This window comes from Cetorhinus maximus, chromosome 13, assembly GCF_964194155.1.
Source record: "Cetorhinus maximus chromosome 13, sCetMax3.hap1.1, whole genome shotgun sequence".
In the NCBI taxonomy this organism is placed as follows: Eukaryota; Metazoa; Chordata; class Chondrichthyes; order Lamniformes; family Cetorhinidae; genus Cetorhinus; species Cetorhinus maximus.
In genome coordinates this window covers 66,857,001-66,872,675 of record NC_135891.1, presented here as the reverse complement: position 1 = coordinate 66,872,675, position 15,675 = coordinate 66,857,001, and the positions used below count along the sequence as shown (strand labels likewise).

General features: G+C 44.4%; 1 protein-coding gene across 2 annotated transcripts in view; it reads left to right on the top strand.

The window, feature by feature from the left end:
* Positions 1–13,272, top strand: part of LOC144688667 (RNA-binding protein 38-like) — a 49,066-nt gene extending 35,794 nt beyond the window's left edge. For both annotated transcript variants that reach the window (XM_078555491.1, XM_078555492.1), the window contains exon 4: positions 11,737–13,272. In XM_078555491.1, coding sequence (XP_078411617.1) covers positions 11,737–12,025 — 289 coding nt within the window. In that variant the 3' untranslated portion in view covers positions 12,026–13,272. The remainder of the gene's footprint in view (positions 1–11,736) is intronic.
* Positions 13,273–15,675: the final 2,403 nt, after the last annotated feature.

The window sequence follows — 15,675 nt, the reverse complement described above, 5'->3', positions numbered from 1 at the left end:
TGTTTCCACTGGCAGGAGGGTTTGTAACTGGAGGATACAGGTTTAAGATATTGGTAAATGATGTGATGTGAGGAAAGAGTTTTTAAGGAGCGAGTTATTATGACCTGGAACATGCTGTCTAAAAGGGTGGTGGAAGCAGATTCAGTAATAACTTTCAAAAGGGAACTGGTTAAATCCTTGAAAAGGAAACACTTGCAGGGCTATGGATGTACTCTTTCAAAGAGCCAGCATAGGTACAATGGACCAAATGGCCAGATCCTCTGTTGCATCATTCAGTGATTCTATTATTTTGATAAGTTTTGCTTCTTCGACATTAAGTAACTTGCTCACTGCATGGTGTCCTTTTTATTAATTCATTCACAGGATGTCAGCAATGCCTGCAGGGCCAGCATTTGTTGCCCATCCCTAATTGCCCTTGAACTGAGTGGCTTGAAAGGCCATTTCAAAGGCAGTTAAGAGTTAACCACATTGATGTAGGCCTGGAGTCACATGTAGACCAGGCTGGGTAAGGACAGCAGATTTCCTTCTCTGAAGGACATTAGTGAACCAGATGGGTTTTTACAACAATCTGGTAGCTCCATGATCACAATACTGAGACTAGCTTTTATTTGCTTCACTGAATTCATTCATGGTTGAGGCATAAATACTAACCAGAGCTACCTCCTTTTCATAGTACCATGGGATCTGTTACATTCATTTTTGTGCTTTACCTCTCCTGAACTTGGCATCTCCAACAATGCAGCTCTCCCTCAGTGATGCCTGGAATAGCAGCAGAGATTTTGTGCTCAAGTCCCTGGAGTGGGATTTGAACCCAGAACCACTTAACTCCAAGGTGAGCATGCTACCAACTGAACCACTGGTGAGGGTCATTTATGTCTGTAGCTGAAGACCTGAATGGTTTGGATACTCTCCTGCTGGTGGCGGGATTATAGTACCCCAACAACAGCTACTTTGCCTTACCATAGCCAAAGAGAATGGACATGAATGGGCTGAATGGCCAGCCTCCTTCATCTCCTTGACTTGCGTTCTTGTATCTCCCAATGTGCCTGTGAGGCTCCTGATTAATCTATGCCAGTTGATAATCACTGAAAATGCAGACCAAACTCCTGAGCAATGCTCCGAAGCCCTCAGGAACATTGAAGTTGGCAGCCATCACATGCATGTAGTACGTGGTCCTTTCCAACAACTCTTAAAATAAACCCAAGGAGATTCATCTATTTTTATGGGCTGCTGTTCCTCTTGTTTTGATAGCAAATCACTAGTTAAACCATATCAATGAATAACTATTTGAGAATACAGCTCTTATTCTGGCCCACCTACTGAAGTTTATCATTTCTTTCATTTGAGCTGTCAGTACATTGTGAAAAGAAAGACAGATTTTTGGATTTGTGCTGAGTTTTATCACTGCTCTTGGAAACAACCCAAAATGCTTCTCCTACAACAAATTCTTTTGAAATGCAGTCACTGTTATACAGGCAAACATAGCCATTTTGCACCCAGTTAATTCCTGCAGACACCAATGAGATGCCTTACCAGTCGCTCTGTGTTTTTGTTTTTGTTGGTAGCATTTGAGGAAGGGTTGTTGGCTGCGGTGCTGGGAGAACACCATCTTCTGTAAGCTGACAAGGCTTCACTTTAGCATCTCTTCCTTTTAATTCTATCTATAAAACACCTTTTGCATGACATCAATCGGATAGCTGTGTCTGAGGGACAGTTTGATGCAGTAATCATCCAGGTTGGCCTCCAACATTAGACAAAGCTTCTAACTTATGTGCTTTTCTTTATTTTTAATTTGTAGATATGAGGCTGTTAAATGGACGAGGAAGAATGTTGGCTTGCCTACAGCAGACAAGCTCTTTCTCTTTGTTTTTGGACCTAAACTGGTCTTCAGATCTGAGCCGTTTCCTTTTATGTGCTTTCTCTGAGTTAGCATGCTATCAAGTAGCTGTGTGTTCATTTTTTTTCTTAGCTTCATCTCTGCTACTGCTTCCTTCCAAATAGACTGTAGATTTGTAACCCTATGTATAGCCATGGTGGACATGGATGGGCCAATGTGGCTCCAAACTGGGGCAGAATCCCAGTGGATTCTTGACCACTTTCCCTGCCCAATCTACATGAACTGTCTATTTTTTTTAATGCAAAAGCTGCACTGTTTTCTGTCAATAGGGAAATTCTGTAGCCACAAGTGTGATTTAACATATTTTGGGAGTCGCAGGCCTTTTTGGAGTGAAACCTATGGCAATATCCCAAATTTGGGTTGTTGGATCAGTTGATGAATACCTGTCCCTAGGACCTGACACATCACTGGCACGACAAGGACTAGGTGCTCTCAACCGTGACTTTGACGTTACAGATTAAGAGTCATCCATCAATTATGTGGGTTCTGACATTAACCATTCTCGCTGTGTGGGCGTGCTTTTCAATTCGCTTGTTCTGATTTGAGCAATCATGAATTATTATTCTTAGTCATGCTGGGAGTTTGGAGGAGGACAGGCCATCCTTGCATGTGGGTATTTTCTAACGTGACACCTTTCTCTGCAACTTTTCACTTGTCCTCCTCTCGGAGAAGCACTGCACACAAAACCCCCATTCACTCTTGCAAAGGGGATAGAGGAAAGCAGTCTCACAGTGACCTGGGGTCGGACTCAGCTGTTGCCATAGTAACCTCTTCTAGCTTCTATATGCCCAAACCAAAAATAAACCCTGCCAAAATAAGCAGGTGCTCAGTACAGATGACCTTTCTGGTGGAGCAAAGGTGATGTGCCACTAACTGAGGTTAACTTAAATTCTAAAAAGTGTTATGTTTGAATATCCTCCTTTTGAGTAACAATTTGAACATCTGTAAAACTGCTGAATGTGAGCATTTAGTTAGTTGGCACACTCATGGGTCCTTTCTTGTGTGGCTGATCAGATGCCTGAAATATTTCTGCCTTTTCCGAGACTTTTTTTTTTGCCTGTGAATGAACTGAAAGTGGACCCTGACCGATTTGGTTGTCTTTGACACTGAGATGATGTCATGCGCACAAAGGTTGCAACAGACTTTTTTTCTTCTTCAAAGGCTTTATTGTGCTGTTTGGGAAGGACAATGGCGTGTTTTGTAGGTCAGTGTGTGTGCTGCAGATGCACAATGTATAACAGCGTGTGGTAAAGTAACAATGTGTTGATTGAGGACGCTGTGCCTGCACTAACCACACTGTCACATAAATATGTATCAAAGCTGCATCACAGCTTTTATTCCCCATTTTTGCCCCGACTCATTTTGAACTTGGACTCCCAATGGGTTATAGTCCCATAGGCTCCAACCAGTACCCAATCCAAGTGACCATTCTTGCTGTTTAACATTAGATAGTCAGTCAGTGTTAACAACCTATTTGACTGCAGATGCACATACCTCCTTCCCTTCAGTTCCTCTACCTTTTCCCCCCTCTTCATTTACTTCTTTCCTCATTCCCTTTCTTGTTTTTATCCTTATCCTCCATTTCTTCCCCTTCATATCTGAGTCCTCTCCTCTAATTGCATCTATTTCACATTAAGCTCAGTAGAACACTTGCTGAATGGAAAGTCCATCTTTTTCCTTCTGCCAGGTGAGTGACTTAAAGGGGCTTCGTCCCCATGAAAACAGTTGAAACCCCCTCTCTTGTTTACCTTCCCACCGCTTCTTTGTTTATAGATGCCCTGAAATGATGTAAAACCCATTGATCTGGTATTAAGTTTCTTATGAACTATGGCATAAAATGCGATGCTCCTTCACTCCCTCCAGCCTTTCACCTCCTCCCCCTGTCCCCCCCACCCCTCCGTCCCCTCACTATAATGATAGTCACTGCAGTTTTGGTCTAGATTTATTCCATTGGGTTTATTTTGACACCCATTTAAAATGACACCAATTAGAATATTGAAGCTTGGCTATTGGGACATACCTAAGAACACAAAAATAAAGACTCATTTTTATAGCGTTTTTCTTAACCACTGCACATCTCAGTGTGTTACAGCCATTGAAGTACTGAATTGAAGCATTTAAGAAAGGGCTTAGGGTTTCCTGGTAAGCTAACCTCGATGGGTTGTATGACTCTTGTGGATATTTTGTAGACACTGTTTGGGGTTTGTGGGGAAGAAATTGTCTTGACCCCAATGGCATCTCCTCTTGCATTCTAAATGGTTGGCCATTGCATTCCTTGTGCATTGTCTATTATCACTGTCCCGCTTCAGTAAACTGGATGACCTGTGGTAACATTGACTTTCACTTTAACAAATTATTTCCACTTTCTGGACAAAACTTGTGTTTTTCTTTTTACTGGAGAGTTACGTTTGAAGTACCTGTGCAGAGAACTAACTCAATGAGAGGAGCTGCATTATTAACAAGGAGATCCCTGTAGAATGCAGTGTTTTGGTGGCTGTATTTCATTGGTTGGTTCTTCTTCTTTGCACTCATGGCAAAGTAACCATGGCAATTTTGAACAGAAATAGATCAAATCTAATATTTATTTTTTGAACAACTTCACTTTTTCTTTTTGAATTATGGGATGGTGTTGCTTCCACTCGGAATTTAGAGCTGTCGGTCTGAGTTTGGCTGAAGCATTTTAACAAGGACCAGGCCGAGGGGAGCACACGCTGCTGTGTAAATGTGACTTCATCAGCTCTGCACATCCGGTAACCCCACTGAAACATCCTGTGAAGGAACAAATAGTTTGTCTAATGCAGCAAACCTGTGATCATCATACATCCAAAACCCCCTGGAATTCTCTCTCTCTCTCTCTCTCCATCTCTCGCTCTCTGTCACCCTGTCTCTCTTGCTATCTGCCTCTCTCTCTTTCTCTCTCACTATCTCTCTGTCATCATGGATGGAATCTTGTGCAGTCGCTGGTACCAAGATTGGAAGTTCGAAGGGAATGTACATAGGTGGGATGGTGGCATCTCAGAACCCCACCACCTTCCCGCCTTTATCTGAATTAAGTTCTGGGTGGGAAGGCCCATGGTCGACCTTCCCACCCCACTGCCTATTGAGGCCCTTAAGAGGCCAATTAATGACCAGTTAAGGGCCTCATCCCACCACTGCTGGTATTAAACCAGCTGCAGACGGGCTTGTCACCATGTGGTGTGCACGACAAGTAAACATGTGCAGCTGTTTGTCACCTCCTGGGGGGTGGAGGTCTCTCGATCAAAGGCACTCAATGCCTGATCGAGGGCCTCAACATCGGGAAGGGGAGGGGCCTGCTGAGAGTTGCCCCATGCCCTTGCTGACGACCCCCTTACACCCCTTTTGCCACGACCCCTTACCTGTAAAACGCCCCCCTCACATTACTTACCTGTGGCCTGGGTTGCTCCATGATCCTGGGACTCTGATGCCTGTCCTATCAGCAACAGCCACTACCTACCCAGTGGCGCTGCTGAGGACAAGAGCTACCAGCCACTGATTGGCTGCCAGCTCTTGGTAGGCAAGACTTCCATCCCCAGCTTCTTGATTCCAGGGCAAGGCCCGCTGCTGGCGTCACCACTGCCTGATTGGCTTGTGGTTCGGCGGGCCTTCTGGAAAAGAGGCAGTGCAGGTCTCTCGCTGGCTGTCCAGCTACAGGCAAGACCCCCGAAGCCTCAACAAGATTCTGCTCCATGCCTGTCTGTCAATTTCTCTTGCGCTTTCTCTCTCTCTCTTTTGTTTGTATGGGTTTCCGGCTGCTTGAGTCTGTATCTCTGTCCATTTTCACTGTGTCGGCCTCTCTCTGTCTGCATGCCTCTGTGTGTCTGTTTCCTCTTTGTCACTGTATTTATGTGTGTTTCTCCCTGACTCGGTTTCACTCTCACTATGTACTGAATCCAGGATGGACCATAGACAGCTGCCCTCTTAAATCTGGTTTAATCCCTTGTCATGCCTAATGGAAAGATACCTTATTTTTCCTTGGAAAATCTCTCTTGCGAAGCCAGTCAGCTGTTGATTCTCTCTGCTTTACAGAGCCTTGTATAGCCATGCGAGCCGGCACACTTCAGAGCTAACAAACCTGGCTGTGATATTGAACAGAGCAAGCCTGCTGGAATAGCTTCCAAAATGCTGCTGTAAATAGCAGCTGATATGGTGTGAGGCAGGTCGAACACTGAGCACAGCTTCCTGAGGTCAGATTGTTTCTGTAAAGGAGAGCAAGGTGCTTTTCAGCTCAGCAGCTTGATGAGATAGTGGGAGGGAAGGAGATTGCAAAACAAGCAGGAGCGAGCGAGCAGAGACATCACCAAGGAAGTGCCTGGTCAGGTGGACCTGACCTCAAAACGCGCACAGTGACTCTCAGGAAAGGAAGCCAGTCCAGGTGGCATGATCTTCTTCAAACTGTCACCTAAACACTCATTTCAAAAATAAAACTTTGTTATTTTCAAATTGAAGAATGTTGATTTGGTTGCTCTAAAACCCAATCACCACCCTGTCACTGTTATTTTTTAAGTTCCATCATTGGATGTGAGCTTCGCTGGCTGGGCCAGAATTTATTACCCATCCCTAGTTGCCCTTGAGAAGGTGATGGTGAGCAGCCTTCTTGAACCGCTGCATTCCCTGTGGTGTAGGTACACCCACAGTGCTGTTAGGGAGGGAGTTCCAGGATTTTGATCCAGCGACAGTGAAGGAACGATGATATATTTCCAAGTCAGGATGGTGAGTGGCTTGGAGGGGAACTTCCAGGAGATGTATTTTGGGGGACACCAGCAGGTGACACAGAATTTTCCCACTCCATTTTATTATCTTCCCCAGGGTCAATCTGTTACTTCCACAGGGCTGTAATTGGGTCCAGTCACCTCACTGGCAGCAGCTCAGGGTCATTAGCTCCCTAACCTTCCAAACCCATTTCCTCTCATTCACAGAAAAAAACAAAATAAAACCCAGTGAAAAGTCATATATAATAAGGTAAAACATGATTACACCCAAAGTTCTGATATCAAAGTGTAAACTCTCAAACAGTTTGTACTGTTCATGAGATGAACTCAGCCTTGTTAATTCATGGAAGTTGGTATTTTCTTCCCTCCTACAGGTGCTGGGTCCTGGGATACAGTTCCATGGACCCCACTCCCTCTGCTGTAGTTGCTGGGTCCTGGGGTACAGTCCCATAGCCCCCACTGCCCTCTCCTGTAGGTGCTGGGTCCTGGGGTACAGTTCCATAGCCCCCACTGACCTCTCCTGTAGGTGCTGGGTCCTGGGGTACAGTTCCATAGCCCCCACTCCCTCTCCTGTAGGTGCTGGGTCCTTGGGTACAGTCCCATAGTCCCCACCACCCTCTCCTGTAGTTGCTGGGTCCTGGGGTACAGTCCCATAGCCCCCACTCCCTCGCCTATTGGAGCTGGGTCTGCTGTATTTTGGTGCTCTGATTAATTTAGCTGTGTGATATTGGGATGAGAGGTATATCTTATGATGAAAAGTTGGACAGGCTGGGCCTGTACCTATTGGAGTTTAGAAGAATGAGAGGTGATCTTATTGAAACATAAGATGCTGAGGGGACTTGACAGGGTGGATGCTGAGAGAATGTTTCCCCTTGTGGGAGACACTAGAACTAGAGGACACAGTTTAAATATCTAAGATGGAGATAGGAATTTTTTTTCTCTGGGGGTCATCAGCCTGTGGAATTTTCTTTCCCAGAGAGCAGTGGTAGCAGGATTATTGAATATTTTTAAGGCAGAAGTAGATACTTTCTTTACTAACAAGGGGTTATCTGGGGGTAGGCGGAAAGTGCTGTTGAGGTGACAATCAGATCAGCCATGATTTTACTGAATGGCGGAGCAGGCTCAGTGGGCTGAATGGCCTACTCTTCCTAATCTGTGTGTTTGTATACTACTCAACTACTTGAGGCAGCTGGAGGAACAGAACCATGGGGCACTATCTCTCATTCTCCTGCAGGTGGGGTTGCCTGGGTCATGTCATATCCCTCCAGCATAGGTGAACTGAGGTCAGTTGTAGTGTTCCCACCATTGCCTCCCTCAACCCCATAACAGAGCAATGATTAGAGCATAGGGGCCCTGAGCAGTAACACACTCCACAATGCATTTACCCTTTGAACTTAGAAGAATGTTCAATCAGTCAACTACCTTGTTTTGTTCCAGTTGAAGATGCTAAGAAGTGTAGACTGTGACTCAGTGCTATAGCTCTAATCTCTGAAATGGTCATGGGTTCAAGTCCCAACCCAGGGACTTGAGTGCATTCCCTAGTATGACATTCCAGTGCAGTACTGAGGGAGTGCTGCAATGTTGGAGTTGGCGTGTTTCAAATTAGAAGTTAAATTGAAGCCATAGCTGCCCTCCAGTGGATATAAAAAAAAAATGACATTATTTAAAGAAGAGCAGAGGATTTATCCCCAGTATCCTGACAGGTCTGTCACTGTATAACTCTGGGGTACAGTATCGATAGGGTCTGTCACTGTGTAATACTTGTTAGTGTGCAGTTGTTATGATCTGGAATTACTGCCCTTGTGTGATGGAAGCGGTTTCAACAAGTAACTTTCTAAAGGTGATCTGATAAATACTTAAATAGGAAACATTTACAAGGCTATAGGGGAAGAGTTGGGAAGTGGTTTTAATTGAAAAGCTCTTTCAAGGAGCCAATCTCCTTCTGTTCAGTAAGATGCTACATTCTCAACGCTGCTGGGCAGGGCATGCACCTTGAGTCACTGCTAGATTTCCTGTTTCCAATTCGGTTGGTTATGGGTTCGAGCTATACTCCCTTAGCACTATGAGGAGTGGAGATGGGTGTGTTATTCCCTGGATACCGTATTGACATCCAGCAGGATACTTGAATCCAATGGGAGTGGAGAAATTACTTCCCTCTGTGCCACCTCAGCCATGGGATCAACTCCCTGCCAGTCAGGCTAATGACCTGGGCATGTAAAAATGGAATTTGTTATGTTGATATGCACCTCAAGGCAAAAGGATGCAAGGAGGGTGTTGCTTGACAGTTTGTTTCTTTGGGTTGAGAGACACGGTTAGTGAGGTCATTCTATAAACCAAAATGCACTGGAAGATGGTTGTGGTTGTTGGTGGTCAGTCATCTCAGTTCCAGGACATCATTGCAGGAGTTCCTCAGGGTAGTGCCTTCGGCCCAACCATTTTCAGCTGCTTCATCAGTGACCTTCCTTCCATCATAACGTCATATGTAGGAATGTTCGCTGATGATTGAACATGTTCAGCACCATTTGTGACTCTTCAGATACTGAAGTAGTCCCTGTCCATATGCAGCAAGACGTGGACAATATTCAGGTTTGGGCAGATAAGTGGCAAGTAACATTTGCTCCACACATTGCTTCAGGCAATGACAATGCCCAACAAGAGAGAATTTGACCATCGCCCCTTGACATTCAATGTCATTACCATCACTGAATTCCCCACTATCAACATCCTGGGGGTTACCATTGACCAGAAACTTGAGGGCAATTAGGGATTTACAACAAATGCTGGACTTGCCAGCAAAACTTACGTCCCATGAAAAAATGAACAAAACATCCAGGGCAAAGCAGCCTGTTTGATTGGCACCCCATCCACCACCTTAAACATTCACTCCTTCCACCACCTTAAACATTCACTTCCTCCACCACTGATGCACAGTAGCAGCAGTGTATACCATCTACAAGATGCACTGCAGGAATTCACCAAGGCTCCTTTGACAGCACCTTGCAAACCCACAACCTCTACCACCTGGAAGGACAAGGACAGTAGATGGATGGGAACTTCACCACCTATAAGATCTCCTCCAAGTCACTCACCATCCTGATTTGGAAATATATCGCCGTTCCTTCACTGTCACTAGGTCAAAATCCTGAAACTCCCTTCCTAACAGCACTGTGGGTGTACCTACACCACATGGACTGCAGCGGCTCAAGAAGGCAGCTCATCACCACCTTCTGGAGGATAATTAGGGGTGGGCAGTAAATGCTGGATTAGCCAGCAATGCCCATGTAATCTAATATAAAAAAAGAGAGGCTTTATCGCTGAGCATTATACTTCACGTCATGGTAAAATGGCGGGCTGCATCATTTAATTCCCCCAGTGTTGCTTTTCATCTGTTGAGAGGTGCAAAGTTTCTGCTGGATTGTCCTATAACTGTTGCTCTTTTTCAAGAGGCAGACAATGAGTTATTTGACCTCCTGAGGAGTTGGTAGGATGGTAAGGAAGGCTGAAGGGGGCTACACAAGAATGGATGCAGCAAGTAGGTAGAGAGGAGAAATGGTTAAGAATTGGTGAAGAATCTCGGACACAACTCCATGGAAGCTGCCAAGTGTTCGCAGTTGTGGTTTTTCTGGATCTTCACCAATGGGAACGAGATTCCTCTCCTCCCTCTGAAATCCCCCAGTGAGATTATAATGGGAGTGCGGTGGGAGTTGATAGCACAGCTCACTGCAGATGAGCTTCAATTGGCTCTGTGGGGAGAGGATAGCCCCTGTATAAGAGGAGAATGACCATCACAATGCTCCTACCAACATGATCACCCTGGTGTAACTGGTATCCGTGGATGTATTCTCTGCCTTTTCTTACTAGCACCTATCACTTTGTTAATCGCCACTGGTTGCTTGTTTCTGTATTTTGACCTCAACTGCTTAAGTTTGATTTTCAAAGGCAGAGGAGATGACTGCTCCATTCAGTACAAGTTTTCTAACGCCTGGTGTTGTCAAACCTGGCACACTGCGCCACACAACAATCACTGACATTGGATCCCAGCGCTGCTGTCCCTAACTCAGGATCTGAGATTGGAGCATCCTTGCTCACCCCCAGTGTGACGCGATTTCTACCTCCTGATTGAATAATTAGTTGTGGTGTACAGAAGAATGAGGGAGGGGAAGCAGCTCACCTGACTGACTTGCCCATCGCTACATTGCAGTGCAACTGCCTGCAGATGGGGGCAGTCCACATTTTTTACTGAGTCGCAGCAAGGGGCATTATATTCTGTTCAAGTTAAATCAAAATCACCTTTTGAGAGTACAAAGAGCAAGGAGGAAAATGAGGAAGTTGAGGCATGCAAAAAAGGAAGTCGAGGAAGTTTTTTCACCAAAGTGGAATGGAATTGTGGAAGGAATTACAAAAGTCATTAAGCAGCAGGTGCAAGAGACTGCTGAGTTTCTGCAGGGAAAGAATTAAATTGGAGCAGGGGGATATTCAATGAGATAGGCTTGTTGCGCCTAAAGAGATTCCCCTAAAATAAAAATACATTTGCTCTTGTAAACAGATTTACAGTTCACTTCTACCCAGCTGTAAAGTGATAAGTTTTGCATAAATGCGTCAACTTTAAGTCTCCTCTTACCTCTCCCTGGGTGTCAGCCATGGTTCTTGTATCGCTCTCTGCTCTGAATCAGAAGGTCATGAGTTCAAGCCCCACTCCAGAGACTTGAGCACAAAATCTAGGCTGACAGTATCAGAGGTGCTGTTAATCCTAAACCCTGCCTGCCCCCTCGGTGGACGTAAAAGATCCCACTGCATTATTTTGAAGCAAAAATGGGGAGTTTTCACCAGTGTCCTGGCCAATATTTATCCCTCAACTGCCATCACCAAGACAAATAAACAGATTTCTCATGGTCGCATTGCTGTTTGTGGGATCTTGCTGTGCGTAAATTAGCTGCTGTATTTCCTACATTTTACAGCCAATGAAATACTTTTGAAATGCTTTGTGACATACTGACGTCATGAAAGGTGTGATAGAAATATAAGTCTCTTTCTAATTAACTTCTTTTTGTTTGTTCTACTGTTGCCTTGTAGGGATGTTTTCTAACCTATACCTCTCTGTTTTTGCAGGCTCACTGCCCAGTACATATACCCACAAGCTATTGTGCAGCCTGGAGTCGTCCTTCCAACCCAGCTGCAGTCAGTGACCTCTCCTTTCATTGACTATACAGCTTCTGCTACCTACGCGCAGTATGCCACCTATGATCAGTACCCATACGCCGCCTCACCCGCTGCCAGCTACCTTGGATTCGGCTATTCCGCTCTGCAGCAGCCTGTGGTGGGTGGGAGTCCCGCTGCTGCCACAGCCGCTTTCGTACAGTATCCCCCTCAACCACTGCAACCTGACCGGATGCAATAAAGGAAATGGAGGAAGGGAAGGAGGAGGATTAAATGATAAAGGACCTCACATCATCCGCTTGGGACTGTTATTCTAAGGTGGAAAGACACACGGGCGATTAATGGGATATTACTGTGAGATCTCATTGAACGGGTGAATATGGAGAGCTGTTTTGAAGTATTAGTGGGGCAGACAGGAACCTGGGCTCCTCGAAGATGAGTCATCTCTTTCAGTTTACCTTCTGGAAAGAAGTGCCTCTGATCAGAAACTGAACATTAATCACAAGCCAGGAAAGCAGACAACCCTCCCTCTATCTCTCTGTTACTGTCTGTCTTTCTGTTTTTGTCTCTCTCACTCTCTGCCTCTCTCTCGTCAGCCTCTCTCTCTCTCTCTCTCTCTCTCTCACCCTCTCAATACCCACCTCTGCCCCTTTCTCCCAATTACATAATGTATTCTCTCCTTATCACCACCTCTTAGAATAAAGAGTAGCAGACTGTTTATTGTAAGGTACGAACTGCAGCAGAAATGATGCAGCGAGATAAAAGAACACACAGACAAAACGCTATTTTTGTTGTATAAAAACCTATTATTTATCAATACCTTACAGAGGATAAAATTGTGACTACTTTTTAATATTTATTGCGATCAACTGTGAATCGCAACTGGGGAAAGAGGAAAGCTAGTTGTTCAGCTACCAATGTATAAATTATTGTAAGTAGATTATAAATTAATAGGTTGCTAATTAATTTCAATATGCAAAAAAAAAAACTTTGGAAGGGAAGCAATATTTCTGTAGTCAGAACACTGTTCTATTTTCTTAATTTTGTAATTAATCTTAAGATCATCTCAACTTGGGTATATATTTTTTAAAAGAGAGCTTTTTTTAGAAAGCTAATTGTATATGAACAGGACAGTAATTTTTATCAATTTAATGGTGCAGTATTCATCTCGTGTTCTATCCGATACCCTGTAAGGAACTGGGACTTCCTAACTGTAAAAACACCTGCTGTGTTGAGAAGCAAACTGACTAGATGTCTAATAGATTTGGATACCAAACGTTTTATACCCAGCTGAAATGAATGAGAAGTTTTAAGTTATAAATGCAATTTTTAAATAATTTTTTTTGTAAAAAAATGTTTTTAAAAAAAGCAAAAGCGTTTTAGGCTCAAAGCGACAATTACATGTAACGGCATTCCTATCGGACTGTAGCAGGTACTGAGAAAAATGTTTTCAATGTTGTATTAAAGGAACATAAATATCAAATGAAAGATTGGCTGTTCTGTGATTTGTTTTGTGCTCGCACTGAGGTGGTTTGTTATTGTAGTAGAACAGTACACTGAGGTGCCACAGCCTGTCGCTGTGATGATAGAAGGAGGGCTGCATGTTAATTGTCTTCCCTCCCCCACAGCTGAGAGATTAGGTTTTGATTTCCTCTTACCCTGCTCTGCTGATGACGGATGACTTGTATAGAATCATGGAAAGTTTACGGCACAGAAAGAAGCCACTTGGCCCATCGTTTCTGCACCAGCTGATAAAGTGAGCCACCCAGCATTTGGTCCGTAGCCCTGCAGGTTACAGCACCTTTTAAATCCGTTGTGGGTTTCTGCCTCTACCCCCACTTCAGAAGTGAGCTCCTGATTCCCACCATCCTCTGGGTGAAAAACCTTTTCCTCACCTCCGCTCTAATCTTTCTGCCAATAGCTTTAAATCTATGCCCTCTAGTTGCTGACCTCTCTACTAAGGGAAACAGGTCCTTCCCATCCACTCTATCCAAGCCCCTTACAATTTTATACATCTCAATCAAATTTCCCCTCAGCCTCCTCTGTTCCAAGGAGAACAACCTCAGCCTATCCAGCCTTTCCCCATAGCTGCAATTTTCCAGTCCTGGCAACATCCTCGTAAATCTCCTCTATACCCTCTCGAGTGCGATTACACCCTTCCTGTAATGAGGCAACCAGAACTGCACATTGTACTTGAATAGGATCCCATGATGCTGCCAGCATTGGACTACCAGACCCAAACATCAATCTTCACATCTGAGTCGTAAGGAAGAGAGAAAGGAGGCTATTTGGGCAAAGAGGGGAAACAATCATAAGAACAACAGGAGGCCATTCAGCCCCTCAAACCTACTGTGCCATTTATTAGACCATGGCTGACCTATACCAACTCTGTTTTACCCACCTTTGCTTCATGTTCCTTGACCTAACAACAATCTATCAATCTCAGCCTTGAACTCTGATTGACCCCAGCTTTTTGGAGAACAGAATTCTGGATTTCTATTACCCTTCATGTGAAAGTGTTTCCTGATTTCATTCCATAAGCTGTCTAGCTCCAATTTTAAGATAATGTCTTCTTTGCCCTTAATTCCCTCGCCAGCAGAAATTGCTTCTATCCATATACCCTATCAAATTCTTTAAATACCTCAGCCAAATTACCCTTCAACCCTTATAAAGACCAGGTTTGCACCAACTGCCCTCATAATTCAACCCTCTAAACCTTGGTAATATTCTGGAGAATCTGTGCTGCACCCCCTCCAACTCGAATACACCCTTCTTGAGAAATGGTGCCCTGGATACAGTACTCCTGATGAGGTCTGGCTATGACTCTGTGCAATTGCCTATATCACTAATCAGATTAAGATCAATTATTAAGTTCCATCCAAGTGCAGAGTCTTGGCACAGGGATCATTGAGACACAATCTGGTATTTACCCTCTCTGACCTTAGGGACACTCCAGTTTGAGTGCCCCTTGCTGTATACATAAGCTGAACAGATCAAAGGTCATGCCTGCTGTGTAAGACTCAGCAGTGTTAATGTGATTGCACCAAATGCACTACGAGAGAAGTCCACATTTGTACCGTCATAAACAAATTTTTGATCAATCACTTTAACCTATTCCCACAAAATGACCTTTTTCTTCAGTTCTGTGCCTGAAGGCAGGCCTGACCCACAGCGCCATGACCACCATCACTGGTTGGGCAAGGAGGCAGGACCCCAATCTAGCCCAGCTGGAACGGGGATAAAACTCCGTGCTGGTGGCACCAATCTGATCCACACTGGCCATCCAGCCAAATGAGCCAATCAGCCCCCACAATAAATCCAAGTTGGTGGCCACATACATTTTTACATACGAGATGTAGTCTGGGGCTGTGAAAAGGGATGGTAGAGACTCCAATTTCTTTCTGTCACATGGCTGACCAGGAATCTCTCTGGCTCTTGCCGCCTGCCATTGGTGTGTGTTGGAAGGATTTGCAGATTGATACTTAACCCTGTTTGGCTGCATTATGAACACACCTTGCTTGGCCATCAGTACTGGAGTGGGACTTGAACCCAGAGCTTCTGGTTCTGAGGCAGGGACACTACCCACTGTGCCACAAGACCTCCAAAATGTCTTCAAAATGTCTATCAAATATTTGCTTTTAAAGATCAGTAAAACACAAAAACTTCAACTGTATTGCTAAGAGGTGGCAGATAGGTTTTTGAATCTTGTTTCTCCAGCTTTCCTAATAAAACTTCATTTATATCCTGCCTTGTGGGCTCAAAAATATCTTTCCAATGCATTTGGTGCAAGAAGATAATTGCATTTCTATAGTACCTTTCACAATCTCAGCTCTACAGCTGATGAAGTACTTTCATAAGTCCTGTTGGAATGTAGGAAATGCAGCAACCAAT